The sequence below is a fragment of the Anguilla rostrata genome, chromosome 4 (genome assembly GCF_018555375.3).
Source record: "Anguilla rostrata isolate EN2019 chromosome 4, ASM1855537v3, whole genome shotgun sequence".
NCBI lineage: Eukaryota > Metazoa > Chordata > Actinopteri > Anguilliformes > Anguillidae > Anguilla > Anguilla rostrata.
Genome location: NC_057936.1, coordinates 977,501 through 1,005,000, shown reverse-complemented (window position 1 = coordinate 1,005,000; position 27,500 = coordinate 977,501). Strand labels below are relative to the sequence as shown.

At 50.0% G+C, this 27,500-nt stretch overlaps 1 protein-coding gene across 3 annotated transcripts in view; it reads left to right on the top strand.

The window, feature by feature from the left end:
- The window catches only part of LOC135252177 (inactive N-acetylated-alpha-linked acidic dipeptidase-like protein 2), a 329,826-nt gene that overhangs the window by 198,514 nt on the left and 103,812 nt on the right, over nucleotides 1-27,500 (top strand). For all 3 annotated transcript variants that reach the window (XM_064329975.1, XM_064329977.1, XM_064329974.1), the window contains 2 exons: nucleotides 7,277-7,427; nucleotides 27,160-27,300. In XM_064329975.1, coding sequence (XP_064186045.1) covers nucleotides 7,277-7,427; nucleotides 27,160-27,300 — 292 coding nt within the window. The remainder of the gene's footprint in view (nucleotides 1-7,276; nucleotides 7,428-27,159; nucleotides 27,301-27,500) is intronic.

Here is a 27,500-nt window from a genome sequence, read left to right as displayed (position 1 = left end):
TGGGACGTTAATTAAAATGACACCGCAGTGTTGTGGCTGTCAGCCTATTGGTTTGTACTCTTTTCACACTGCATATTTGGCATGCAGTTATTCCATTTGGTTCCTGGTTTTCATTCCTGATTTTATCAGAAGAACAAAAGTTAGAGTCAGCTGTGAGCTGTGGGCTCTCTGCCGGCTGGATTATCCCTGCCTCTGAGGACATTCACAGTGTCCCCACAAACATACATAAACAGACACGCACACACACACACACATACAACAACAGACACGCACACGCAGCTGACCACGCAACACCTATCATACATACATTACTTACAGGCATTGGCAGACGCTCTTATCCAGAGCATAAACAAGTGTATAACCATAACCAGAACAAGTATGCAAACCAGAGAAGTACCGGTCAAGTACAGGGAACACCGCCATAGTTCAATCTTGGACCTGAGTGCTTAACTGATTACCACTAACAACGAGAACGGCAACAACGCAATCTATGGAAAATAAAATAATAAAATACAAGTATCATAGACTGCGCATCAACTAAGTCACCTATTAAACAGCTGCTAGTACAACACTTATACAATCAAATATATAATCAAACCCTTTGATATGAACAGTGAGAGACATGAGAGAGCTGTGACATTAAGTCACTTTCTCAAGAATAAAACGCCAAGTTGGGTAAAATGCTGAAAGACTTGAAACTGTGTTTCAAAGAGGTTAAGATATTTAAATTTTCATTTTCATTGCCAGCGATGCTCCTGCCTATATATGTATATAAATGAAAGGTTGTCATTTTTTATTCTGTCTAATAACAAGTACCTCTTAAATAAAATAACTCCCTGTAAAATAATGTGAAATTGCATCAGTGCTTTTGCTGTAAGAACGACGCGCGACATTTTCTGTGCTGTTTCCCTCTCCTTCCGAGCTATTATCCGCTTCATTTCAAACGAAGCAGGGAGCCACATCCAGGTGTTCCTTTTCCCAAAATACTCTTTAATTTTTACTGTAAGGCCGGTGTGGTTGCATTAGTGACACATGGTCTGCTCTGGGGAGACCGTTCCCTGGATTTATATGATTTTCTGGCTGAATGCCTGATTTGAGATTTGAGATATGACTGCAGCCATAGCATCGGGCATCGGCAATCCCAGAAGGCAGTTCTGTCCTCTGTTACTGCTTATACCTGCTCTGTGTATCCACAAGAGTAATTACTTACCTTCAATTGCTCTTATTTTCTTCCTTTAGACTGGATATGACTTTGGGTCATTTGATTCCTAAAATTGTGTGCAGTTTATGATTTTGCCTAGCAACTAAACAAGTGACATAAGAACAAAAAAAAGTCTAGTTTTGTCAATTGTTTTTGGTAGTTTGTCCTTAATGTGTTGCATCATTACCTTGTGTGTGTGTGTCAGAATTCTTTTGAAGAGGAAGAGTCTTATATTATTCTCCAATGAACGATTCTCCATTCGTATAAAATATATACAATAATTGTTCCTGGGGGAAAGAAACCAGTAATGATTTACCTGTGATGTGGCTCTGTTGCATATTTCCGTGTGCACGTGCTGTACGTGTGCGCTCCACAACCTTGGAGATGCTGTCCAGCGCATCAGAAACAATTATAAATCCTCACATATGCAGACGCTCCCTTTGACATTTCAGTTAGGCGCTGTGCACTGAGAGCCAGCGCGTGAAGCTGCAGCTGCGCAGCACTGAGAGCCAGCGCGTGAAGCTGCAGCTGCGCAGCACTGAGAGCCAGCGCGTGAAGCTGCAGCTGCGCAGCACTGAGAGCCAGCGCGTGAAGCTGCAGCTGCGCAGCACTGAGAGCCAGCGCGTGAAGCTGCAGCTGCGCAGCACTGAGAGCCAGCGTGTGAAGCTGCAGCTGCGCAGCACTGAGAGCCAGCGTGTGAAGCTGCAGCTGCGCAGCACTGAGAGCCAGCGCGTGAAGCTGCAGCTGCGCAGCACTGAGAGCCAGCGCGTGAAGCTGCGCAGCACTGAGAGCCAGCGCGTGAAGCTGCAGCTGCGCAGCACTGAGAGCCAGCGCGTGAAGCTGCGCAGCACTGAGAGCCAGCGCGTGAAGCTGCAGCTGCGCAGCACTGAGAGCCAGCGCGTGAAGCTGCAGCTGCGCAGCACTGAGAGCCAGCGCGTGAAGCTGCGCAGCACTGAGAGCCAGCGCGTGAAGCTGCAGCTGCGCAGCACTGAGAGCCAGCGCGTGAAGCTGCAGCTGCGCAGCACTGAGAGCCAGCGCGTGAAGCTGCGGCTGCGCAGCACTGAGAGCCAGCGCGTGAAGCTGCGGCTGCGCAGCACTGAGAGCCAGCGCGTGAAGCTGCAGCTGCGCAGCACTGAGAGCCAGCGCGTGAAGCTGCGGCTGCGCAGCACTGAGAGCCAGCGCGTGAAGCTGCAGCTGCGCAGCACTGAGAGCCAGCGCGTGAAGCTGCAGCTGCGCAGCACTGAGAGCCAGCGCGTGAAGCTGCAGCTGCGCAGCACTGCGGAGCTCTCTGCCCTCGCTCTAACGCTGCAGAACCTAATTACCTCTCCTCCCAGTGACCGGCCCGCACGCCAGGGTAAGTAACGGGGAGCGGAGTGGAGTTTAACGCGGGGTAAGTGTGAGCGGGGGACAGGACAGTAATGGAGCCCCTCTCCCTCTCGCTGACTGTCCATCGCAGGGACTCAAATCGGGGGAAGCTCCCTCGCATGGACTTCTGGGGTTCAGACTCCCAGTGTGAGGGAATTCCATGGCATGCTCTGTTCTGAAAAAAAAAAAACAGTTCTGTTTTGATTTGTGATGGTTTACTGCAGCATTCTCTTTTGAACTCTGTATTTATTACTCTGAGTAAATGCGGAAATTCCCTTTGGATTTATCTAAAGCAGGGGGGGTTTCATCTGGTTTTGATCCAGCGCACCCCCAGCCAGGCTGAAAGGCATCCCGGGGGGGTTGGGGTTTGTGGACTTGGGGGGGTGGGGGTGCCGGACCCCCTGCGGTACCTTTGGAGACCCCCTGTTGAAAATCATGGATCTAAAGGGTTTACCAGCTCCTTTCATATTCAATTAGGCCCAATCTCCATCTGCTCTGCAGTCCAGAGTGAATTAATGACTTCTGAGCTCATTTAGGAAAACTGCTCAGATGTTTTCCGCATTTATTTTTCATTGTTATCGAGTTTTCTGAAATTTTGGCTGCTTGTGAAAGTGTGTTATTTTTTTTCTAATATAATGCTTCTCATCTCTGAGTTCAGAGCTCTGATTAAGATGTTGTTTAATGGTTAATTTAGTACATGAATGCCGCGTGTGGACAGTGTTGCCTCTGCGCAGTAATCAGAATTTAAGGCTTGTAATGCTTTGGATATTTTTGTAAATCAGCAGTAAATCACATTTGTTTGAAAGTGGATATGCTGTTTTTCCCTAATCAATGCATAAATACCCTTGAACACCATCATCATCATTTGCTTTGTATTTTGGGTAAGGCTAATGCTAATGCCCGTGCATACAGTCATGCCCCCTGCTCATTACCAGAGACCCCCCCCCCCCCTTCCCCCTGCTCATTACCATTGAGCCCCCCCCCCCCCTGCTCATTACCAGAGACCCCCCTGGTCACACAGAGGGATTCGGAGGTGCAAGTCTGCAGTGAAGTGGTTCAGCCACTTATGGGCTGAAGTGGCAGTGGGGAATGTTGTGGGCCTGCGATGGACGGGCACTGTTTAAAAAAAAAACGGCGTCTGCTTCCCTGGTTTTAATTAGCGGGAAGGTTTCTAATGCCTCGATAAACCAAGTCAACAAGCGCGTGCCAGAGCCCGGGAGAGAGGCGCCCTCTCCCCTCCTCTCTCTGCCCGGGGTTTATCGAAATCTCTGCCCCGTGGAAAGAGCACAATGGCCGCCCCGTCTGAACGATGGCCACAATATTGACCCGAAAATAATTCACCCTCTTGTTTGAATTGCAACAGTGCAGGCAACTCCCACTGAGTCATTTGTTCGGGACGGCGTATCGATCGGGCACCGCTTGTGAAGAGAGATTCTGTCGTCTGTCCCCCCAGAGTCAGTTAACAAAGGGGGGGGGGGTAGGTGATGAGTTTACAGGGGCCTAAGATGTCCCTCCTCAGTGTGTTTTAATGTTTACATGTTTACAACTGTGTGTGTTTTAAATGGGGCTGAATTGGTATTTATGCGCAATTAGATCTGGTTACAGTGTATTAAGACTCTTTAAAAAAAAATGTCAGTTTGTCATACTTGTAGTAGTGTTATGTATGACTTTGCCCTTCTAGGGTGGGATTAAGAATTTATCAAGGGACATCAGTTAATGAATCATCATAGACAATGAATGATTCATTAAGACGGCACCACCAATATTATTGATTTGTGTTTGATTTAATCTTTTTGGCATAACATATTATAATGAATACAGCACGGTTTTCAACAAAAAGTATTTATTATAAATGTTTTCATGAGAATTATTGGACAAATATTATACATAATGCATTTTTGCAAACACAATTATACTCTGAATTTGTATGATAAGAGGCTGACAGTCTGTCTGCGTGTTTAAAGTTGGTCGGAATAGGTTTACAATGCCAAATTTACAATTTACACTTGAATAAAAACTGCAGATATGAGTTATGGATAGAACTGTACACATTGAGAGTGAAGTGCTTTGGCTGAAATGGCTGGAGTGTAGCGGGGTGGCAAGAGCAGGGCCCGTGGATTTCCAGGTGGGTCACCTGAGGCAGGACTCTGTTCTTATGACACAGGTGAGGGCCGCTTGGTGTTTCCTCTGTGGAGAGATCGCCCGGCTGGGAATGAGCTGGATAGGCCATCCTATGCAGTGTCCCTGATTTCCTAGGTGTCTAGGTGCTGGATCGTGCTTCCATCTGTTCTGATTTACCGATGTGGATGGTAGTTAGTTGTTCTCCCCTCTTATGCAGTCCCGTGGATGTGGGGTGGGTTAGGGTTAGGGTTAGGGTTAGCTGGGAATCAGTGCTTCCATCTCCCTTACTGCAGTTACCCCCAGAGTGTGGATGTGGGGTGGCCCCGCAGATGGATCATTACTACTGTAATGGACATTTTCAGCCATCAAAGCTGCGCAATTATTTTTTCCTCCCTGCTTATTAGCCCTGTCCCTGGGCTGGATCTCCTCCTGCCATGGCTCGCTCATCAGGCCATCAGTCACATGACGCACAATCAGATGCTTTTCTGTGGAAAAGAGAAAATGCATCAAACTGACACAGTAGCGCCAAAGTAGTTTTTTTTTTTTGTCAGATGATGTTATTAGTGCATCCATATTCTAAACAGCCTGCAAATTTAATATTCACCTCATTCACCCGCGCAAAGCACAATGAATGATTTTCACACTCCTCTCATTTCAAAGGTAATCCATCAATGTACAGAAGTGCTTGTGAATAATGATCAAACCTGCTTCTAATATCCTTCACTTGTCAGGTTCATTATACGCACTGTAGCATCAGGCTTCATATACGCACTTGACTGCCAGCTGCTCATACCTAAGCACTATGAGCCGACCGAGCTGCTCATAACCTTACAGCACTGAGCTGAACAGCTGCTCATAACCTTACAGCACTATGAGCCTGACCAGGCTGCTCTACTGTCAGACTATGAGCCTGACCAGCTGCTCATAACTTAAGCACTATGAACCTGACCAGCTGCTCATAACCTTACAGCACTATTGCCTACCAGGCTGCTCATAACCTTACAGCACTATGAACCTGACCAGCTGCTCATAACCGTACAGCCACAATGAGCCTGACCAGGCTGCTATAACCTACAGGCACTAACCTGACCAGGCCTGCTCATAACCTTACGCACTATGGCCTGACCAGGCTCATAACCTTAAGCACTGTGAGCCTGACAGGCTGCTCATACCTTACAGCACTTGAGCCTGACCAGGCTGCTCATAACCTTACAGCACCTATGAGCCTGACCAGGCTGCTCATAACCTTACAGCACTATGAGCCTGACCAGGCTGCTCATAACTGTACAGCACTATGAGCCTGACCAGGCTGCTCATAACTGTACAGCACTATGAGCCTGACCAGGCTGCTCATAACTGTACAGCACTATGAGCCTGACCAGGCCGCTCATAACCTTACAGAACTATGAGCCTGACCAGACTGCTCATAACTGTACAGCACTATGAGCCTGACCAGGCTGCTCATAACCTTACAGCACTATGAGCCTGACCAGGCTGCTCATAACCTTACAGCACTATGAGCCTGACCAGGCTGCTCATACTCATAACTGAAGTACTGAAATTTGGCCCTGCAGCCCCCCAGGCCTGTAGGGGAGTTTGAGGGGATCTGTCTGGGAGGCTTGGAGGTGCGTTTCTCTAAGCCAGCGCGTCCGTCTGCGGTTGTTAAAGGTTGAAAGCGTGCGCAGATGTTGGACGCAGTCCAGCCTTGATCGCCCGGAGGAGGCGGTGAGCGAGGCCGTGTAGCTCAGCTCCCGAGTAAATGTCAAGAGCGCAGCCAAGGACGAGCTGTTTGCAGCGCTGGCACCGAGCGCAGGGGCCGCGATCCACGGCTGTGACATCCGCCGCTTAGACCTGACGCACAGTGCTGCTGATGGCTCTCCTCTGTGGGGCTTAAAGAGATGATGTACATCAGTCTGCTCTCTCACTGTTCAGCTTCACCTGCACCTGTATCCAGCGCTAATAAACATGGAGCTGAAATGAACATGTTCATATTAATATCTCACATTTTTTTATAAGAGGGGCTAATACGTAATGCTCATAGCTCTTAAATGACTCTAATACTGTGGAGGTCTACAGAAACCACACCCGTGTGTGTGTGAGTCTGTGTGTGTGTGCATGTGTGCGTGTGCATGTGGAGTGAGTTTGTGTGTGTGAGTGTGTATGTGTGTGTGTTTGTGTGGAGTGAGTTTTTGTGTGTGTCTGTGTGTGTGAGTCTGTGTATGTGTGTGTTTGTGTGGAGTGAGTTTTTGTGTGTGTGTGTGTGAGTCTGTGTATGTGTGTGTGTTTGTGTGGGGTGAGTTTTTGTGTGTGTCTGTGTATGTGTGTGTTTGTGTGGAGTGAGTTTTGTGTGTGTGTGTGTGTGAGAGAGTCTGTGTATGTGTGTGTGTGTGTTTGTGTGTGTGGTGTGTGAGTCTGTGTGCGTGTGTGTCTGTGTGTGTGTGTGTGTGTATGGGTGTGTGTGAGTCTGTGTTGTGTGTGTGTGTGGGTGTGTGTGAGTCTGTGTGTGTGTGTGAGTCTGTGTGTGTGTGTGTGTGTGTGTGTGTGTGTGTGTTGAGTGAGGTGTCTCTAACAGACTCCTTGTCTCTGCAGCTCTCCCTCCTGACTGAAGCTGGGTTTTTGGGGGTGCTCCCCTATGTGGACCCCTGTGATCTCCCTGACAGGCCGGGCTTGTGGGACCAGTCCTTCGGCATCAGCCTGAACCCCGGAGGGGACCCCTCCACCCCCGGGTACCCCAGTATCGGTAAGGGCCCCCAAACTGCGCTCCCACCTCCGGAGCTCTGCTTCCCGCCTGCCTCGCTTGCCTCAGTCCGCTGCACACGTGTGTGTGATTAGGGGAGATGTTAACTGATGTGGTGAAACTCGAAACAGGGGAAGTGAAGTTAATAAGCAGCTCTGCCGTTAGTCAGTGGAGCTCAATGCGAGAGAGTGGAGTTCTAGAGCCCCCAACGGTGGTCTGCTCTCTTTCTGCCCCACCCCAATGCCCCCCCCATCAGCTGCCCCCCCCCCCCCGCTTGTCGGGGCTGTTAAGCCTGATGTGGCCGTCCGCGGTAATTATCTCTTTAGACCGCTCAGCCAGCAAATCAACATGTGGTCTGTCATTAGACGCTCGCTTGGTGTTCATTTTTCACGCGGTCATCTCTCTTGTTCGCCCCACGTCGGCCACCAGCCCCCCCCCCCCCCCCACCAGCGGCTCCATGCGCGCCAGCTCGTTAGACTCACTATCAACCTTAATTGGGGGGGGGGGGGGTCATCAAATCACCTCCACCCTGGTAAGAGAACGACAGAGCAGATAATGACTCTTAATGCTGTGAATTTAAGGATGTCTGTGAGCCTGTGTGCACACATTTCAGTCTCATATTCACTTCCTGTTGTGGGCAGTGGACTGGCAGTAAACCTGTTTTGGAGAATTTACATACTGTACATTGTAATTGTGGTAAATTGGTGAAAAGCAATAGTCTGGTGAGAGCTCTTGTTTATTATGGTCTGTAAGTGTGTAACTGCCTCAGCTCAGGTGTCCTGTGTAGCAGACAGGCCGCTGTTCTTGGTCCTGAAGCCAAGTGTGGATAACTCTTTAGCCTGTTGCTTCTGTACTTTCTGAAAACAGGCTGTTCTGAGCAGTAATGGCAGTTCCTAATGAACAGGCGCAGAGCTTCTCCACCCCGGCTCCCCAGAGACGAAATGATCTCCCCATTCCTCTGTGAACCACTCAATTCCTGCCTATTTTTCGCCATTGGTCTGAAGACGCATCTCTTTCCCGAAAATCCGTGAAAGTAAAATGTTTTGTCTTTGGCTTGGGTGGGGGAATGAACCCCCCTCAGTGTTAGAGCCTGGAGCCGGTGTCTGGCACTGCGCTGCGTGTAGCTCTGGGCAGATCCACTCATCCATCCTGCCAGGACCAAGTGCCAATCACGCGGCAGCAGGATGTGATGTCAGGACTCTGAGGATTCCGCAGACAGCTGTTAAAGCAGCTGCTGAGCGGCTGGTCCATCACTAAAGGAAAAGAGGAAAAGAGCGCTTTCTCCAGCGCGCGGATATCTGGTGCATTAATGTCGCCGCAAAGGTCACCAGTGAGATGGAGCCGGAATGCTTTAATGAGACGGGCTGGTTTCAGTGCAGCGTGGTCTGCTTACGAATGCTGCCATTTCACAGCTTTTGAGGCATTGATCTTCTGTTGTTCTACAAGTTGCGTTTGGATTGATTAAATATTTAAAAGCGCCTGTGCAATTAAATCATTTTGAATAGTTATAAATAAATAACTAAAGTTAATAAATAAATGCATGATAAATGTTCATACTTCTTATGCCTTATCGCTTAAAGTAAAGAAAAAAAAAAGGTCTTTAATGTATAGATGCTTTCAACTACAGCATATACATCATGGCTGGGTTTTGTGGGTATTTAATGTTACTGTATTTTTTTATTTCTGATTTTATATTTTCACACTCCTTTCTTGCATGTAGTAAACATGGAGGTGTTTCATCACGTTGTGTTTGTTGGGTGCAGTTTTTGGACGGTTGTCTGAACGCCTGTTTGCATTACCATTTATAAAAAGGAGCTATTTTTTACCCGTATCTGAGTGAGAAAACACGGAATGCTGAGAACTTCAAACATTTTTTGCATGTTAATTTCACGTCGGCGACAGGTGGGCCTGTTCACAGGGAGAGCATTGTGTACCCCTGGGTTATTTAAAAACCTCGCTGGACTCAAAAGAGCGCTTTGAATAGAAATGCGATCATTTGCATATTTATTTAAGCACGCCGCTGCTCTGGGACCGGTGTAGGAACCTTTAATGAACAAACGCGTGCCGTCTGCTGGCGGCGGGCTATCTCTGCTCAGCCGCGGTGTGTCTCTGCTCGTCTTCTGTCCTTCTGTTCCACGCTCGCTGTCTTTCAGGATGTGGGCGAAGGACGTGTGCGATGACACGCGGCGTACACGTGTCCGCCACCGCCCTGCCTTTCCTGTCTGTCTCACCGGCGTCTCCAGAGAAAATGGCCGTGAAGGTCGTGAGCAAGACCTTGTGAATTTCAACACAAGGACAGAGCTGTTTGGGTTTACAAAGTAGGTTAGCAGAGATGCCTGTTCTTAATTGTCCTTTTTAATGAAACAATGCTCACGGTTAAGCACTTGAATAGGGCATTTGCATGTGTTTGGTGCGTGTTCTGCATGGAGGTTAATGCTTTTAAGAGGCTCTTTTTCTTTTATTAATGAGTCCGGCAGAAATAAGCGGATTAGCTTGCTAGCGCAATGCCAGGGTGAACACCGGCCCAAGTTTAGAGCATCGTTGCATTTTTCATTATCTTCAGTGATGATCCCACACATTGTCCTCCCAGCATCCTGTGCTTTGAAGTATGCACTGAACGGCCGGGCGCTTATTTCCCCTTCTGAATTATTCAGCGAGCCTGTGATGAAAAAATGGAAAAAATGAAATATTTCACGTGGCCTCCCTGTGAACCGCGTGCGGGGCGATCCCAACATCGTCATGGGGACCACCACCACCGCTCGCCCGGGACAGAGCGACACAGGAAACTCCCACGCTCCTCTCCCGTCATGTGACTGCCGGGGCAACTAGTGGGCACCCTGGCGTGTTGCGGTGTTCTCTGGTGTGTTACGGTTTTCTCTCCGTGTTACAGTGTTCTCTGGCGTGTTAGTGTTCTCTGGCGTGTTACAATGTTCTCTGGCGTGTTAGTGTTCTCTGGCGTGTTACGGTGTTCTCTGGCGTGTTACGGTGTTCTCTGGCGTGTTACAGTGTTCTCTGGCGTGTTAGTGTTCTCTGGCGTGTTACAGTGTTCTCTGGCGTGTTACGGTGTTCTCTGGCGTGTTACAGTGTTCTCTGGCGTGTTACGGTGTTCTCTGGCGTGTTACAGTGTTCTCTGGCGTGTTACAGTGTTCTCTGGCGTGTTACAGTGTTCTCTGGCGTGTTGCGTGTTCTCTGGTGTGTTACAGTGTTCTCTGGTGTGTTACGGTGTTCTCTGGTGTGTTACAGTGTTCTCTGGCATGTTGTGGTATTCTCTGGCGTGTTACAGTGTTCTCTGGCGTGTTGCGTGTTCTCTGGCGTGTTACAGTGTTCTCTGGCGTGTTGCGGTATTCTCTGGCGTGTTCTCTGGCGTGTTACAGTGTTCTCTGGCGTGTTACGGTGTTCTCTGGCGTGTTACAGTGTTCTCTGGCGTGTTACGGTGTTCTCTGGCGTGTTACGGTGTTCTCTGGCGTGTTACAGTGTTCTCTGGCGTGTTACAGTGTTCTCTGGCGTGTTGCGTGTTCTCTGGCGTGTTACAGTGTTCTCTGGCGTGTTGCGGTATTCTCTGGCGTGTTCTCTGGCGTGTTACGGTGTTCTCTGGCGTGTTACAGTGTTCTCTGGCGTGTTACGGTGTTCTCTGGCGTGTTACGGTGTTCTCTGGCGTGTTACAGTGTTCTCTGGCATGTTGTGGTATTCTCTGGCGTGTTACAGTGTTCTCTGGTGTGTTACGGTGTTCTCGGGTGTGTTACAGTGTTCTCTGGCATGTTGTGGTATTCTCTGGCGTGTTACAGTGTTCTCTGGCGTGTTACGGTGTTCTCTGGCGTGTTCTCTGGCGTGTTGTGGTATTCTCTGGCGTGTTCTCTGGCGTGTTACGGTGTTCTCTGGTGTGTTGCGGTGTTCTCTGGCGTGTTACAGTGTTCTCTGGCGTGTTGCGGTATTCTCTGGCATGTTCTCTGGCGTGTTCTCTGGCGTGTTACGGTGTTCTCTGGCGTGTTGCGGTATTCTCTGGCATGTTCTCTGGCGTGTTCTCTGGCGTGTTACGGTGTTCTCTGGCGTGTTACGGTGTTCTCTGGCGTGTTCTCTGGCGTGTTGTGGTATTCTCTGGCGTGTTCTCTGGCGTGTTACGGTGTTCTCTGGCATGTTGCGGTGTTCTCTGGCGTGTTGCGGTGTTCTCTGGCGTGTTCTCTGGCGTGTTCTCTGGCGTGTTGCGGTGTTCTCTGGCGTGTTACAGTGTTCTCTGGTGTGTTGCGGTGTTCTCTGGCGTGTTACAGTGTTCTCTGGCGTGTTACAGTGTTCTCTGGCGTGTTCTCTGGCGTGTTACAGTGTTCTCTGGCGTGTTCTCTGGCGTGTTCTCTGGCGTGTTACAGTGTTCCGTTCCCATGTGACGGCCTCCGCAGATGTTGAGAGATGCGGGTTTGGATTTCCTGCGTTCGCTGCCCCAGTCAGGGGTTACTGCCCCAGTGAAGGGTTACTGCCCCAGTCAGGGGTTACTGCCCCAGTCAGGGGTTACTGCCCCAGTGAAGGGTTACTGCCCCAGTCAGGGGTTACTGCCCCAGTGAAGGGTTACTGCCCCAGTCAGGGGTTACTGCCCCAGTGAAGGGTTACTGCCCCAGTCAGGGGTTACTGCCCCAGTGAAGGGTTACTGCCCCAGTGAAGGGTTACTGCCCCAGTCAGGGGTTACTGCCCCAGTCAACGGTTACTGCCCCAGTCAGGGGTTACTGCCCCAGTGAAGGGTTACTGCCCCAGTCAGGGGTTACTGCCCCAGTGAAGGGTTACTGCCCCAGTCAGGGGTTACTGCCCCAGTGAAGGGTTACTGCCCCAGTCAGGGGTTACTGCCCCAGTGAAGGGTTACTGCCCCAGTCAGGGGTTACCGCCCCAGTCCAGGTGTTACTGCCCCAGTGAAGGGTTACTGCCCCAGTCCAGGGGTTACTGCCCCAGTGAAAGGTTACTGCCCCAGTCCAGGGGTTACTGCCCCAGTGAAGGATTACTGCCCCAGTCCAGGGGCTACTGCACCAGTGAAGGGTGTCTGCAGGGCTACTGCCCCACTGAAGAGCTGGGACAGATGTTAACAGTGAAAGGGTTAAACCCCTCATTTTACTCTGTTTAATAAACGTGCAGTCTTCTTCATCGCAAACCCCAACCCAAACCACCCCCCCCCACTCCAAAAAGAGTATAAGTGAGAGCAGGCAGCCGGAGGAGGGCAGCGCAGTGTAATGGAGAGAGAACTCAGTTTGTATCTCCAGGGTTACAGGTTCGAATCCCATGGGGGCACAGCCGCTGTGCCCTTGAACGATGGTACTTAACCTGAGCTGCTCCAGTGAGTGTGCAGCTGTGTGAACAGCTTGTGTGTGTGAGCTGCGTAATCCTGCGTGGGACAGAGCACGTGCAGAACGTAGCGTAAGGAGCGAGCTAACGACAGAGTGCAGACGCTAACGATAGAGCGCAGATGCTAATGGCGCAGACGCTAAGGACAGAGCGCAGACGCTAAGGACAGAGCGCAGACGCTAAGGACAGAGCGCAGACGCTAAGGACAGAGCGCAGACGCTAACGACAGAGCGCAGACGCTAACGGCACAGACGCTAACGGCAGAGCGCAGACACTAATGACAGAGCGCAGACGCTAACGATAGAGCGCAGACACTAATGACAGAGCGCAGACGCTAACGATAGAGCGCAGATGCTAATGGCGCAGACGCTAAGGACAGAGCGCAGACGCTAACGACAGAGCGCAGACGCTAACGGCACAGACGCTAACGACAGAGCGCAGACGCTAACGACACAGACGCTAACGATAGAGCGCAGATGCTAACGACAGAGCGCAGACGCTAACGGCACAGACGCTAACGGCAGAGCGCAGACACTAATGACAGAGCGCAGACGCTAACGATAGAGCGCAGATGCTAATGGCGCAGACACTAATGACAGAGCGCAGACGCTAACGATAGAGCGCAGATGCTAATGGCGCAGACGCTAAGGACAGAGCGCAGACGCTAACGACAGAGCGCAGACGCTAACGGCACAGACGCTAACGACAGAGCGCAGACGCTAAGGACAGAGCGCAGACACTAACGGCGCAGACGCTAAGGACAGAGCGCAGACGCTAAGGACAGAGCGCAGACGCTAACGGCACAGACGCTAAGGACAGAGCGCAGACGCTAACGACAGAGCGCAGACGCTAACGGCACAGACGCTAACGACAGAGCGCAGACGCTAAGGACAGAGCGCAGACACTAACGGCGCAGACGCTAAGGACAGAGCGCAGACGCTAAGGACAGAGCGCAGACACTAACGGCGCAGACGCTAAGGACAGAGCGCAGACACTGACGACAGAGCGCAGACACTAACGACAGAGCGCAGACACTAACGACAGAGCGCAGACACTAACGACAGAGCGCAGGCGCTAACGACAGAGCGCAGACGCTAAGGACAGAGCGCAGACGCTAAGGACAGAGCGCAGACGCTAATGACAGAGCGCAGACGCTAGGACAGAGCGCAGACGCTAAGGACAGAGCGCAGACGCTAAGGACAGAGCGCAGACGCTAAGGACAGAGCGCAGACGCTAAGGACAGAGCGCAGACGCTAAGGACAGAGCGCAGACGCTAAGGACAGAGCGCAGACGCTAAGGACAGAGCGCAGACGCTAACGGCGCAGTGCGCGGTCTTCAGGTTCGGGCCCGTCAGGGCGTCCTCTGGTTCCTTCACGGTTGGGAGGAAGATTCGCTTTTCCGCGAATGTGGCACCTCACCCCTCCATCGCCCTGGCTCCTTCCCTGGCAGGGTGGCACACGCTGCGTTCACGGGCCGGTATTTCCAGTTAACTAAGAAAACGATGTCCTTATTGCGGCGCGTCCCGCGCAAACAAATAAAGCGAGAGAGAGAGAGATGGAGTAATAAGGAGCATTAATCTCGCGCGCGAGCGCATGAACATCTGGGTGCTGTGTGCCCGCGTCTCATGCCAGGGCCCATAAAGCATGTCATTCTGCCGGGGGCTCCGGGGGGGGGCGGGGGGGGAGGGGGGGCTTCACAGGAAAGAGTGCCATTAAGCTCTCATTAAAACCCAATCATCATTAGAGGACCTATCTGCTGTTCCCCTGGCCTGGTGCAGCCCCAGCACCACTGCATTAAAACACCATAACGGCTCATGATGAGACGGAATAAAAGAATAAAGAAAAGATAATAAAAAGGATGAAATCCAAAAAACAATTTTAAAAGCGGGAAGGGACAGCTGCCATGGAAACCTATACACTTCTTTTTTAAGGAGTCTGCCGAAGTTTCTGTCTGTTTCTTTGAAATGCATCATTTATTTATTTATTACGTTATTATTTCCAAGCCACAAGGCAGACATCTTGAGGAGCGGTTTTTGACTCAGATAAAATGGCGTGCGTCTTCTTTGAAAAGGGGGCTGGTGATTAAGTGAAATTAGAATGATGTGATTGCTCTGCTGTCCTGTTAAATGCCCAAATGTGCCCTTTAATTATCAGCTCCTCTGCATTCTCCCAGGGACCGGCACTGAGGAGAGGGTGCAGGCCCAGGATCAACGTAACGGCAAAGTGTGTGTGTGTGTGTGAGTGAGTGAGAGAGCCTGTGTGTGTAAGTCTGTGTGTGTGCGTATGTGTAAGAGAGAGAGTCTGTGTGTGTGTGAGAGAGAGTGTATGTGTATGTGTGTGTGGATGTGTGAGAGAGACGGAGAGAGAGAGTGGGAATGTGTGTGTGAGAGAGAGAGAGTCTGTGTGTGTGTGTGTGTGTGAGAGAGAGAGATGGAGAGAGAGAGTGTGCATGTGTGTGTGAGAGAGAGGGAGTCTGAGTGTGTGTGTGTTTGTCTGTGTGTTTGTAGAATTATGAGGCAGAAGATGCAATTTGCATTCTCCAATATTATCAGAGCGACACTCTTATCCAGAGTGACTTACAGTATGGAGCCACACTATAGAGCCTTCTGACACACAAGCTAACATACGCTAACAGACAATAACAGAGACGTCTGCTGCATTGGGGGACCAGCTCTCGGTCAAGCGTTAGCATGCCTAAGCCTCAGAGCAAATGTTGTAATGGTGGCACATTGAACAACAGGACCCCGCTTCGCCCCCAGCCCCCCAGCCCCCCAGCCCCAGTCAGCTCTGAAGCTTGACGGGCCAGTCGTTTGGGTCTATAGTGGCCTTCCCAGCCCCTCCACCATGCCACCCCCCCGGCGTTCACTTTACAACCAGTGCGACAGATGGGCTTCTTTTAAAAGCACAAACTACCAACAGAGTAATAATAACAACCCCCCCCCCCCCCGGCTTTCCGCCCAACACACATAATTCCTTCAGGGAAAAAGCAATGCTTTGTTTATTGAATTTCTTTCCTTTTTTCTCAAACCAACTTCAACGAAGTGTGGAAAACGCTCTACAGGCAATTAAGTTGGATGTATTTGTGCTTCGATTTGCAGAGGCCAAAGTTTTTCTCCGGGAAAAAAAAAAGGGAATCTGTTTAAGCTTCAGCTGCTGTGTGAAGTGGAGGCCTGTGTGCTGGCTCTCCTGTACCTGTGCGATGTTCAGTGAATATTTATCCGCTGTAATTAATATATATCTGAGGGCAACTTTTGTGTCAGTTTATTAATTTTTTTTGGTGACCTGAATTAGTTTACATATTCCGGGTCCATAAATCAGACGGTTTGGGCGCGGAGGTTAAGTACTGTACAGCAGCGCGAGGACGGCGGCTTCCTCAGGACGGGGTCCTGCAGCCCCGGGGTGGGGAGGCTCCTTCCGCAGCACTGCAGATCAGCCCAGCCCTCATTATTCAGAGCGACGCGCGCTGGTCTCCCCAGTGTTCCGCTGCAGCGCTGAAAAATGCACCGCAGGACTGCGTTTAATATGATAACTCAACACTTTTATTAACACCATCACTGTGGGTCAGGTGAGATGTATTCAAAGCAGCTGCTTATTCATTCTTAGTGTGAGATGTCCCAGGTCTGTGGTTACAGAGAGCACAGGTCTTTAATTACACAGGGAGCACAGGTCTGTGGTTACAGAGAGCACAGGTCTGTAACTACAGAGAGCACAGGTCTGTGGTTACAGAGAGCACAGGTCTGTGGTTACAGGCTTGTGGACGTGGAGAGTGCAGGTCTGTAAGTAAGGAGCCAGTGTGTAATGAGCTTATGGACGTGTGTTCTTTACAAACAGGGAGATTAAAAATAAAAGAGTGCGTGAACAAGGCCCTGCAGGAGAGCTTGCTGTTCCTTTCCTTTTCTTTTCTATACGTGCTGCTGTTGTTTTTCTGCGGTGTACGCTCAGCGCCCCACGCTCATTACCGCGCGCGGTTCTCCCCGGCCCCCTCCTCCTCCTCACGCCCCAGAGCTCGGGCTGTGATTGGCTGTCTCGTTTACGCTCCCGCGGCGGTTCTGACCTGCGGCCCTGTCTGCGTTTGAGTGGCGGCGGTGTGGAAGTAGAGCGGCCCGTTCAGCCTGAGCGCCGAGCTCTCAGAGAGACCCTCGGATCATTTCTCATGCGCAGCCTTTGGCTTTGATCATTGGCTGGCCTCTTTAGCGGTTAGAGTGGGACCACAAGAGCAGCTTTCTCTACTCATCACACCGAGCGGCCATTACACGCCAGCCTCAGAGAGCCCGCCGGCACAAACTGCACTTGTGTGGCACGGGAGTAATGAGGCTCACCCAGCAGACCCACAATCCCTCTCTCACACGCACTCCCTCTCTCTCACACACACATTACCCACAATCCCTCTCTCTCACACACTCAGAACACGCTCAGTAAAGCACGCCGTTACTGTCGGCGTAGCAACACACTTGGGCTTTAACCCCAGCAGGGCTTCTGCTTGTAAATGGCCCTTTTTCAAAACGTTTAACATTTCAGAACTTTAATTATGGGAGCAGAAAGCTTTCATGCAATATCAGTGTAATGTGAGCTTTCATACCAGAATCTTGTTTCGTTTTATTTCCGTTAATCTGACTGCATGGAAACACTGTCATACAGCAGGGAGCTGTGGTGAGTGCTGTAACTTCACACAGCATGGGCTGTATTAAATATCAGAATGTGTGATTCTCTTGTTTGTATAAGTTTTATGTTTATTTCAGAATGATATTTGGTGTTTTGAAGTTCTTTGGTGCTTGTTAGTGTTTGTTTGACCAATCAGTGCACACATGGCTGTGGACTTGCTCGTTACTGCAGGTAAGTCAGCTGTGTCAAAGGTGTAGTCTAACGAGGCCATTGGGAGACATGGCAGCCCGGTGCACCCTAAACCCCCGAATCCTCTCAGCCAGATCCCAATTTGCACAGCAGACAGGACAGCTGGCCTCTGATTGGCCGGTAGCTTCAGGCTCATCTTTGACTCACATTCATGTGTATTTATTTTTATACAGGGCGGTTCTGAACGAGGGCGGGTAATATAAATGTGCATATACAATTACAGAAATTATATATTTAAATAAATGGAAACTTCACCACTCGCAAGGGAAGTACACTCGGATGAGTTGGCTACACAATGCCAAGCCTTCTTTCACAAAGAACACTCAGCATTGCCCACAATGCCAAGCCCTCTTTCACAGAAAACACTCAGAATTACCCACAATGCCAAGCCCTCTTTCACAGAAAACACTCAGAATTACCCACAATGCCAAGCCCTCTTTCACAGAAAACACTAATACCCATCTTTACCCACAATGCCAAGCCCTCTTTCACAGAAAACACTCTGCATTACCCACAATGCCATGCCCTCTTTCACAGAAAACACTCAGAATTACCCACAATGCCATGCCCTCTTTCACAGAAAACACTCAGCATTACCCACAATGCCATGCTCTTTCACAGTAAACGCTGTGTCCCAGGGACCCGTGCTCATAATGTGTCTCGGGCTCAGAGCCCTGCTGAAAACAAAATGTCAGATTACCCATGATTCTCCAGATTACCCATGATTCTCTCAGCGGCCCCGCTCCCGCGGGTTACACCCTGCATATGATCACTCAGTCAAGTAGGGTTTGTGTGGGGAAAGCGTGTCTGTCCCCGGTGGTGCAGAGGTGTAGGGTAAGTGTGTCTGTCCCCGGTGGTGCTGAGGTGTAGGGTAAGTGTGTCTCTCCCCGGTGGTGCTGAGGTGTAGTTTTCCCCTCTCATTACCCTCTCCAGCCCAGGCCTCCAGCCCAGGCCTCCATGCAGTATGGCGGGTGTGTGTGGCAGAGGATAAACGCTGCGCGCTGCGTAAACATCCTGTTTCATACCCAGCGAAGCCGTCGTGTCCCTGACTCACGGCTCGACTGAGCGCGTGCAGCAGCCCCGCTTTCCGCTCTCCATCGCGTCTCCTAGGAAACACTCACCTGGACATTATTTTTAACGCCTGCAGCCGCTGGTTCCCTCTGGTGCTCTCTGTGAAACTGCACAGCGAACACATTTCCACCGGCAACATCACGTCTGACTGATGCATTAATTGTGCGTTCCTGTGTAGTTATTCCATCACTGTGTGCCCACCAAGCTGCTGTAAATTCCCCCACAGAAATGGAATTCCCTCAAATTAGATTGAAATAAAACACATCGAGATATTGCAGCACGTCACAATGTGTAGGCAAACAAATGAATTACTGCCACTTTGATGCTGTAAATATATTGCACGGCTGTGAAATGCATGTATCGTCATATTTTCACGAAAGGCCGCATATTTCACACATGCAATGTGTTTCCATAGATTCCATTTCCACAAATGTTATTGGTCTCGAAACCTCGTATTATTATTCAAATGTTGTTTTTGTTGCCGTTGCTGTGTCTTTCTAAACTAATTTAATGGATTATTTTGTGAATATTCTTGAATGAGCAAATTTAAAACAGTAAGATGTCCGTTCCAATCAGGGGAACCATTTCTCAGTGCACTTCAGCACCCCATTTCACTTCCTTTTTTTTCTGAAACGTCTGCTCTGCGGAATCAGCTGGTAAACTTCATGCCACACAAGGTTGTGTAAATGTGTGGAAAAAGTTATTTCAAGGTTCATTTAAGAAGGAATACATTCTTCTGCCTTGCGTGTCCAAGGGTAAAGAAAGGTTCAGTTTTATATGCATATATAAATACACACACGCATGCATGCATACATACATACTGTATATAAACACAACCCATGATCATCATCACAGCATTGCGATTACATTACACACACTACACACATTTCACACATTTTGGCATTCAGAAGCCATCTTAAGTAGATGATAGACACACCTCCCTACAATGCATTTACACACCTGGCATTTTACTGAACCAGTTCAGGTTGAGTACCTTTCTCAAGGGTACAACAGCAGTGCCACAGCTGAGAATCAAACCTGCAACCTCTGAACACCTGACCCAGTTCCCTAACCACTATACTGTACTGCTGCCCCAGAGTGCATCACTGTAATGCAGAGGAGGGGCTGAGGGCGCTGCGTTGTGCCGGCCAATGAGAGGGCTGAACTCAGCGGCTCTGGGGTGTATTGATTGGTGCGGCGCTCGCTTCAGTGAGCTCTACTGGAGAAGCGCTTGCGTGACCTTGACCTGCGCAGAGAAGGAGCTCCGCAGGGGGGCTCTCGCACCAGGCACCGCTGCCTGCCCCCCCCGGCCCCTGCTCCCCAAAGCCCCCAAAGCCCCCGCTCCCCCCAGCCCCCACTCCCCCTGCCCCCGCCCCTCCCACCCCGGTCCCCCTGCCCCCCGGCCCCCGCTCCCCACAGCCCCCGGTCCCCCTGCCCCCCCCCGGCCCCCGCTCCCCACAGCCCCGTCCCCCTCCCGCCCCACTCACAGCCCCCGCTCCCCCGCTCCCCACAGGCTCCCAGCCCGCTCCCCCTGCTCCCGCCCGTCCCCGCCCCTGCTCATCCTTGCACGTCCACCTAACGCCGAATCTCACGCCGTTCTTCTCCTTTTTGCAGCAGTATTCGCTGTTTACAGAGTCAGCCGTGAGTTACTGTGGCTAGCTGCAAGGTGCTTGGTCTTTGTCACAAAATATGTAGAATTATTATAAATAAGGATTATTCAGTATTTTTTGTGCTTTCTGCGTTAATACTTTTGTGGTGCCCCATTAGGAGTAGGGGAGAGGTTTGGATGAAGCCTTGTCAGTTCTCGACTTGATTGAATCAATCAAAAGGTTTTTCTTTTCACAATGAAGCACATTGATTGGTTCAAATCAGTGAGTGACTGATTTTTCGACTTTTCCAAAAACCTCAGGTAACCGTGTATCACAGTCTTTCCAGGCGTCCGACTCTCAACCCGTACGCCTGTCACCCAATGTGGCTGGAGCTCGATACCCTGCCATGACACTTTCTGCGCTGTGACCCTGTCTCTATCTGTTAGCCTCTCTGCTTTCCTGCTGTCTGAACACAGACAGAAAGTACAATAGGCGCCGGGCAGACTGTCTGCTATCCTTTAAAAAGGAAACTCTGGCAAAGCCATTTTTCTTCCTTTCATTTCTTCAACCAGACGAGGAGGACAAAGAGAATAGAGAGATAAAAAGATATTTGACTTGTATGTACACTACGGGTGGCCCTCCCGAGGAACGAACCGAAGACCAAACTTTATTCTGCCAGCGGACGGCGGTGTCAGTGTGTGTGGGTGTTAGCATGGGCCTCATGGCTCAAAACGAGAGGGAGACTGGCGGTAAAGTGCGTATAGGAGACTGGCAGTAAAGCGCGTATAGGAGACTGGCGGTAAAGTGCGTATAGGAGACTGGCGGTAAAGTGCGTATAGGAGACTGGCGGTAAAGTGCGTATAGGAGACTGGCGGTAAAGTGCGTATAGGAGACTGGCGGTAAAGTGCGTATAGGAGACTGGCGGTAAAGTGCGTATAGGAGACTGGCGGTAAAGAGTAAAGTGCGTATAGGAGACTGGCGGTAAAGAGCGTATAGGAGACTGGCGGTAAAGTGCGTATAGGAGACTGGCGGTAAAGTGCGTATAGGAGACTGGCGGTAAAGAGCGTATAGGAGACTGGCGGTAAAGTGCGTATAGGAGACTGGCGGTAAAGTGCGTATAGGAGACTGGCGGTAAAGTGCGTATAGGAGACTGGCGGTAAAGTGCGTATAGGAGACTGGCGGTAAAACGCGTATAGGAGACTGGCGGTAAAGTGCGTATAGGAGACTGGCGGTAAAGAGTAAAGTGCGTATAGGAGACTGGCGGTAAAGTGCGTATAGGAGACTGGCGGTAAAGAGCGTATAGGAGACTGGCGGTAAAGTGCGTATAGGAGACTGGCGGTAAAGTGTGTATAGGAGACTGGCGGTAAAGCGCGTATAGGAGACTGGCGGTAAAGAGCGTATAGGAGACTGGCGGTAAAGTGCGTATAGGAGACTGGCGGTAAAGCGCGTATAGGAGACTGGCGGTAAAGAGCGTATAGGAGACTGGCGGTAAAGTGCGTATAGGAGACTGGCGGTAAAGTGCGTATAGGAGACTGGCGGTAAAGTGCGTATAGGAGACTGGCGGTAAAACGCGTATAGGAGACTGGCGGTAAAGTGCGTATAGGAGACTGGCGGTAAAGTGCGTATAGGAGACTGGCGGTAAAGAGTAAAGTGCGTATAGGAGACTGGCGGTAAAGTGCGTATAGGAGACTGGCGGTAAAGTGCGTATAGGAGACTGGCGGTAAAGTGCGTATAGGAGACTGGCGGTAAAGTGCGTATAGGAGACTGGCGGTAAAGTGCGTATAGGAGACTGGCGGTAAAGAGCGTATAGGAGACTGGCGGTAAAGTGCGTATAGGAGACTGGCGGTAAAGCGCGTATAGGAGACTGGCGGTAAAGAGCGTATAGGAGACTGGCGGTAAAGTGCGTATAGGAGACTGGCGGTAAAGCGCGTATAGGAGACTGGCGGTAAAGAGCGTATAGGAGACTGGCGGTAAAGTGCGTATAGGAGACTGGCGGTAAAGAGCGTATAGGAGACTGGCGGTAAAGGCGTATAGGAGACTGGCGGTAAAGTGCGTATAGGAGACTGGCGGTAAAGTGCGTATAGGAGACTGGCGGTAAAGATAAGTGCGTATAGGAGACTGGCGGTAAAGTGCGTATAGGAGACTGGCGGTAAAGTGCGTATAGGAGACTGGCGGTAAAGTTGCGTATAGGAGACTGGCGGTAAAGTGCGTATAGGAGACTGGCGGTAAAGAGTAGGCGTATAGGAGACTGGGGTAAAGTGCGTATAGGAGACTGGCGGTAAAGTGCGTATAGGAGACTGGCGGTAAAGTGCGTATAGGAGACTGGCGGTAAAGTGCGTATAGGAGACTGGCGGTAAGAGTAAAGCGTATAGGAGACTGGCGGTAAAGTGCGTATAGGAGACTGGCGGTAAAGTGCGTATAGGAGACTGGCGGTAAAGTGCGTATAGGAGACTGGCGGTAAAGTGCGTATAGGAGACTGGCGAAGGCTATAGAGACTGGTAAAGTGCGTATAGGAGACTGGCAGGTAAAGTGCGTATAGGAGACTGGCGGTAAAGTGCGTATAGGAGACTGGCGGTAAAGTGCGTATAGGAGACTGGCGGTAAAGTGCGTATAGGAGACTGGCGGTAAAGGCGTATAGGAGACTGGCGGTAAAGTGCGTATAGGAGACTGGCGGTAAAGTGCGTATAGGAGACTGGCGGTAAAGTGCGTATAGGAGACTGGCAAGCATAGGATGGTAAAGTGCGTATAGGAGACTGGCGGTAAGTGCGATAGAGACTGGCGTAAAGTGTGTATAGGAGACTGGCAGTAAAGTGCGTATAGGAGACTGGCGGTAAAGTGCGTATAGGAGACTGGCGGTAAAGAGCGTATAGGAGACTGGGGATAGAGTGCGTATAGGAGACTGGCGGTAAAGAGCGTATAGGAGACTGGCGGTAAAGAGCGTATAGGAGACTGGGGATAGAGTGCGTATAGGAGACTGGCGGTAAAGAGTAAAGCGCGTATAGGAGACTGGCGGTAAAGCGTGTATAGGAGACTGGCGGTAAAGTGCGTATAAGAGACTGGCGGTAAAGTGCGTATAGGAGACTGGCAGTAAAGTGCGTATAGGAGACTGGCGGTAAGGTGCGTATAAGAGACTGGCGGTAAAGTGCGTATAGGAGACTGGCAGTAAAGTGCGTATAGGAGACTGGCGGTAAAGAGTAAAGAGCGTATAGGAGACTGGCGGTAAAGTGCGTATAGGAGACTGGCGGTAAAGAGCGTATAGGAGACTGGCGGTAAAGAGCGTATAGGAGACTGGCGGTAAAGTGCGTATAGGAGACTGGCGGTAAAGTGCGTATAGGAGACTGGCAGTAAAGTGCGTATAGGAGACTGACGGTAAAGTGCGTATAGGAGACTGGCAGTAAAGCGCGTATAGGAGACTGGCGGTAAAGTACGTATAGGAGACTGGCGGTAAAGTGCGTATAGGAGACTGGCGGTAAAGAGCGTATAGGAGACTGGCGGTAAAGTGCGTATAGGAGACTGGCGGTAAAGCGCGTATAGGAGACTGGCGGTAAAGTGCGTATAGGAGACTGGCGGTAAAGTGCGTATAGGAGACTGGCGGTAAAGTGCGTATAGGAGACTGGCGGTAAAGTGCATATTGAGTGCGTGGAGATCGTGCTGTGTCCCGCGCATCACTCCTTCCCGACAGAAACAGGTCGGAATCGTCAGCCTGTGTGCATGTGCCGCATTATCACCAACACATAAAACCCGCTGTCATCGATTTCTGTGATAATTAAGTGAGAATGGTCACTTCCTAATGGCGGTGGAGATCTTCCTTATAACTGTGAGAGGTTTTATGGCTGCAGTATTAACCCTGCATGGAAAAGAGACAGGGAGAAACTTTTCTCATTTTGTTTCTTCAGTTTGTAAGAACAAACTTTTAAAAACTTTGTTTCTGTCATTATCCCCGTCCTCAGCCAGCGCTTCCTGAAGCTGCATTCTGTGCGCGTCGCGAGTGAAACTATTAAAAGCAGAGAGGAGTCATGCATGCTGATTGGCTGGCTGAGGTGCTGTGTGCCTCAGATTAATTCCTCCCAGTGTGTCGGTGACTTGTTTTCTGTCTTTCATGAAAAACGAGGCATATTTTCTGAATACCAAGGTGAAAGAAAACTGAGATCATACAGAAAATGTTCTCTTGCTCAGTAATCTCCCACTTTCTTTACATCTCTCCTGAAATGAGGCTCAAGAGAGTTGAGCCACTATCCCCCCGAGATCCATCTCTCTCCAGAGACAGGACCTTTCAGTGCATCACATTACATCACATTTCAGTACATCACATCACATTTCAGTACATCACATCACATTTCAGTGCATCACGTTACATTACATTTCAGTACATTACAGTGAATTTCAGTATGTTGCATCACAGAACATTTTAGTACTTTAAATTTCATTGCATTTCAGTACGTTGCATTACACAACATGACGTCACATTACATTACAGTACATTCCATTGAGGCATATTACATTACAGTACATCAGAGTGCATTAAACTGCATTCACAATGTGTGTGCTTTTCCTGAGGCTGACTTGCGGGGTGAGAGACGTGCGTCCACATGAGTTATAATATTCAGCGGTGATAGGGCCCGGCTCACAGCACCAGAGACAGTATACACGCATTCCTCAACATTAATCCTGCTCAGAATGAGACAGACGGAGAGGGGTATAAAATCTTAATGTTAACGATCACCGGATGATCGATTAACGAGGCTCGTCACGGCTGCCATGATGACGAAGAGAGTTATCGCCGCGGTAACCAGGATTTTTACTCTCCCGGTCGATTAGACTGTGATGAGGGCACTTTTATGCAGACTGTGGCCGTCGTTTCCTGCGTGCTTCACCTTTACCTGTGACGCAGAGGCCAGGTCAGTCATATATTTAGAATTAAAATCCTGTTTCTATTACTTTTTTGCTAAAACAAAAATATTGCCAATGAGGTGAATTGCCAATTGTCAAACGAACAATAACTTAAAACAGGCTAATGTTTTCTAATCAAGAGAAAAGAGATTTTTAGTCTCATCGCAGGACTGAAGCCCTTGTTAAGACGGCCTGTTCTGCAGTGCGTTTGTCGGGTCGGGGGATGGGAGATGGATGTTCTCTGCGGTGACCTGGCTCTGATTTAGGAGAACCAGCGGGTCTCGTAGCGCTCCGCTCTGCTCCGGGAGAACGCTGCTCAATCCCTCAGAGACGCTGGACCGAAACCCGTGTGTCTCCAGCCGACCTGATTCCGAAAGTTCTGCTGTAAGAACAGCCCCTTCAGTGTGCTTTCTGGGACAGCTGCTGCATCTCGGGAGAAACCATCAAACGAACATATTTAACGGCTCATAATGGTTCCCTTTCTTTATCGCGGTAGCACCGAACCGTCTGTGCGCACGCAGATATGAGGGCTACTGCAGGGAAAGACGCAGCAGCAGATAAAGGAGAAACTTCGTCAGAAACGCAGAAACATGCACGTTTCCCTGAGTGGTTCTGCTCGTGCTCAGTAGGATCAGTGCGGTTCCTGTTCAGATCCAGCTTTACAGTGCGATAAAGCTGGACCGTCTGTTTCATCCGCAGTTCTGCGCAGGTTCTGCTGAACCACCTGGGTCAACTCAGCCTTCGGGCTTCACTTTGACTGACAGTCAATTAATGTTTGTTATGTGCAGACGCTGTTCTGCAGAGTTCAGCCATCACTGATACAAACATGCCGGACTGAGTTTGAGAAGATAAAGTGTGACATTTCCACTTGCTTGTAAGTCAAAGTTGAGAGCAAACTGAGGAGCGAAGCAGGCTTCAGTAATCACAGGCAGTGAATGCACAGTTATATATGAGTAAACCTGTTACTGGTTTGCATATGCAGTCAGTAGGTTGAATCTGAAATGTCTCGTATAACTTCACCCCCCCCCCCCCCCACCCCACACCTCCCCCCCCGCATTTAAGTTCATTGCACTGAAAATATAACCTGCGCAAATCTGTTTCTAATTATATATCTTTCGAAAATATGCATTTTGTCTCTACCTATGCAGGATTTGTTAAAACTCCATATATTTTTGCATTTGGATATCCGCGGCAGTCTGGGTGATTTTGGCTGAGCGGCTTTTTCGGATGGTAATTCGGGCCTGACAGGCCCCCGTCATGCCTAAGGGGGTAAGAGCACTAGGAAATTGAACCTCCTAAATAATGTGTTCCTGAAGCAGGATTAGGGTCCCAGTTTTCCCAGTTTAATGAGGTGGAATCGATGGAGCGTTTCTCCAATCTAAATCCCTATTGGTGCAGGGAGCCCACTGCTCCACAATTCGGCAAGCCCATTACCAGACTCCAGCCTGCCCCCCGGGGTGGGGGGGTGGGGCTGAAATGCACCCAAATCTCTTTGCCCTGAGCGTGCCCCCCTGCCTCCCCCCCCACTCTACCTCACCCTGGGTTAGGCTCTGGGGCCCCTAGGTACCCCCCCAGTTCTCACAGCGGGAGGAGCCAGGGTGCTGTCATTAAGGACGTCTGGGCCCGGGCTCTTCTCCTCTGTTTGTGAAATTCCTGAGAAAAAAAATGAAACTACAAATGAGATTTAAAAATAAAATAAAAATCTCAATTTAATAAAGTGCACTTTGTTTAAAGCCATGTGCAATCCAATCAAATTCAAACAAATTTTATTGGATTAATCCAACTCCGTATCTACTAAAGTCTATTATGCTTGCAATACGCCAATGGCCAGTGGTAAGAGGTTAGTTCCAATGAAAAATGAGTTTTTACGGAATAATTGCGACCATGGCATCTGATTGGTCAGCAAGTAGAAGACATAATCCCTTTTTGCACTTGATTGGTCAGAGTTGTTGGTTAGTTTGTTTGTATTGGCTGTGCTGTCTGACAGGTCCTCACTGTCTCCTCCTCCTTGCACAGCTGGAAGCTTCCGGCAGCACCGGGCCAACCTGACGTCCCTGCTGGTCCAGCCCATATCCGCCTCTCTGGCCCAAGAGCTCCTCTCTGCCCCCACCAGGCAGGGGGGGTCCTGTGTTCCTCTCGCCACAGCTCAGACTGCAGGTAAGGGTCTATGAGTAGGGTTCCGCAGGTGAGGGACAACAGATAGAGTTCTGCAGGTAGGGTTCCATAGGTAGGGTTCCATAGGCAGAGTTCTGCAGGTAGGGTTCTATAAGTAGAGTTCTGCAGGTAGGGTTCCATAGGTAGGGTTCCATAGGCAGAGTTCTGCAGTGGATAGAGTCTGCTGGTAGGGTTCATAGGTG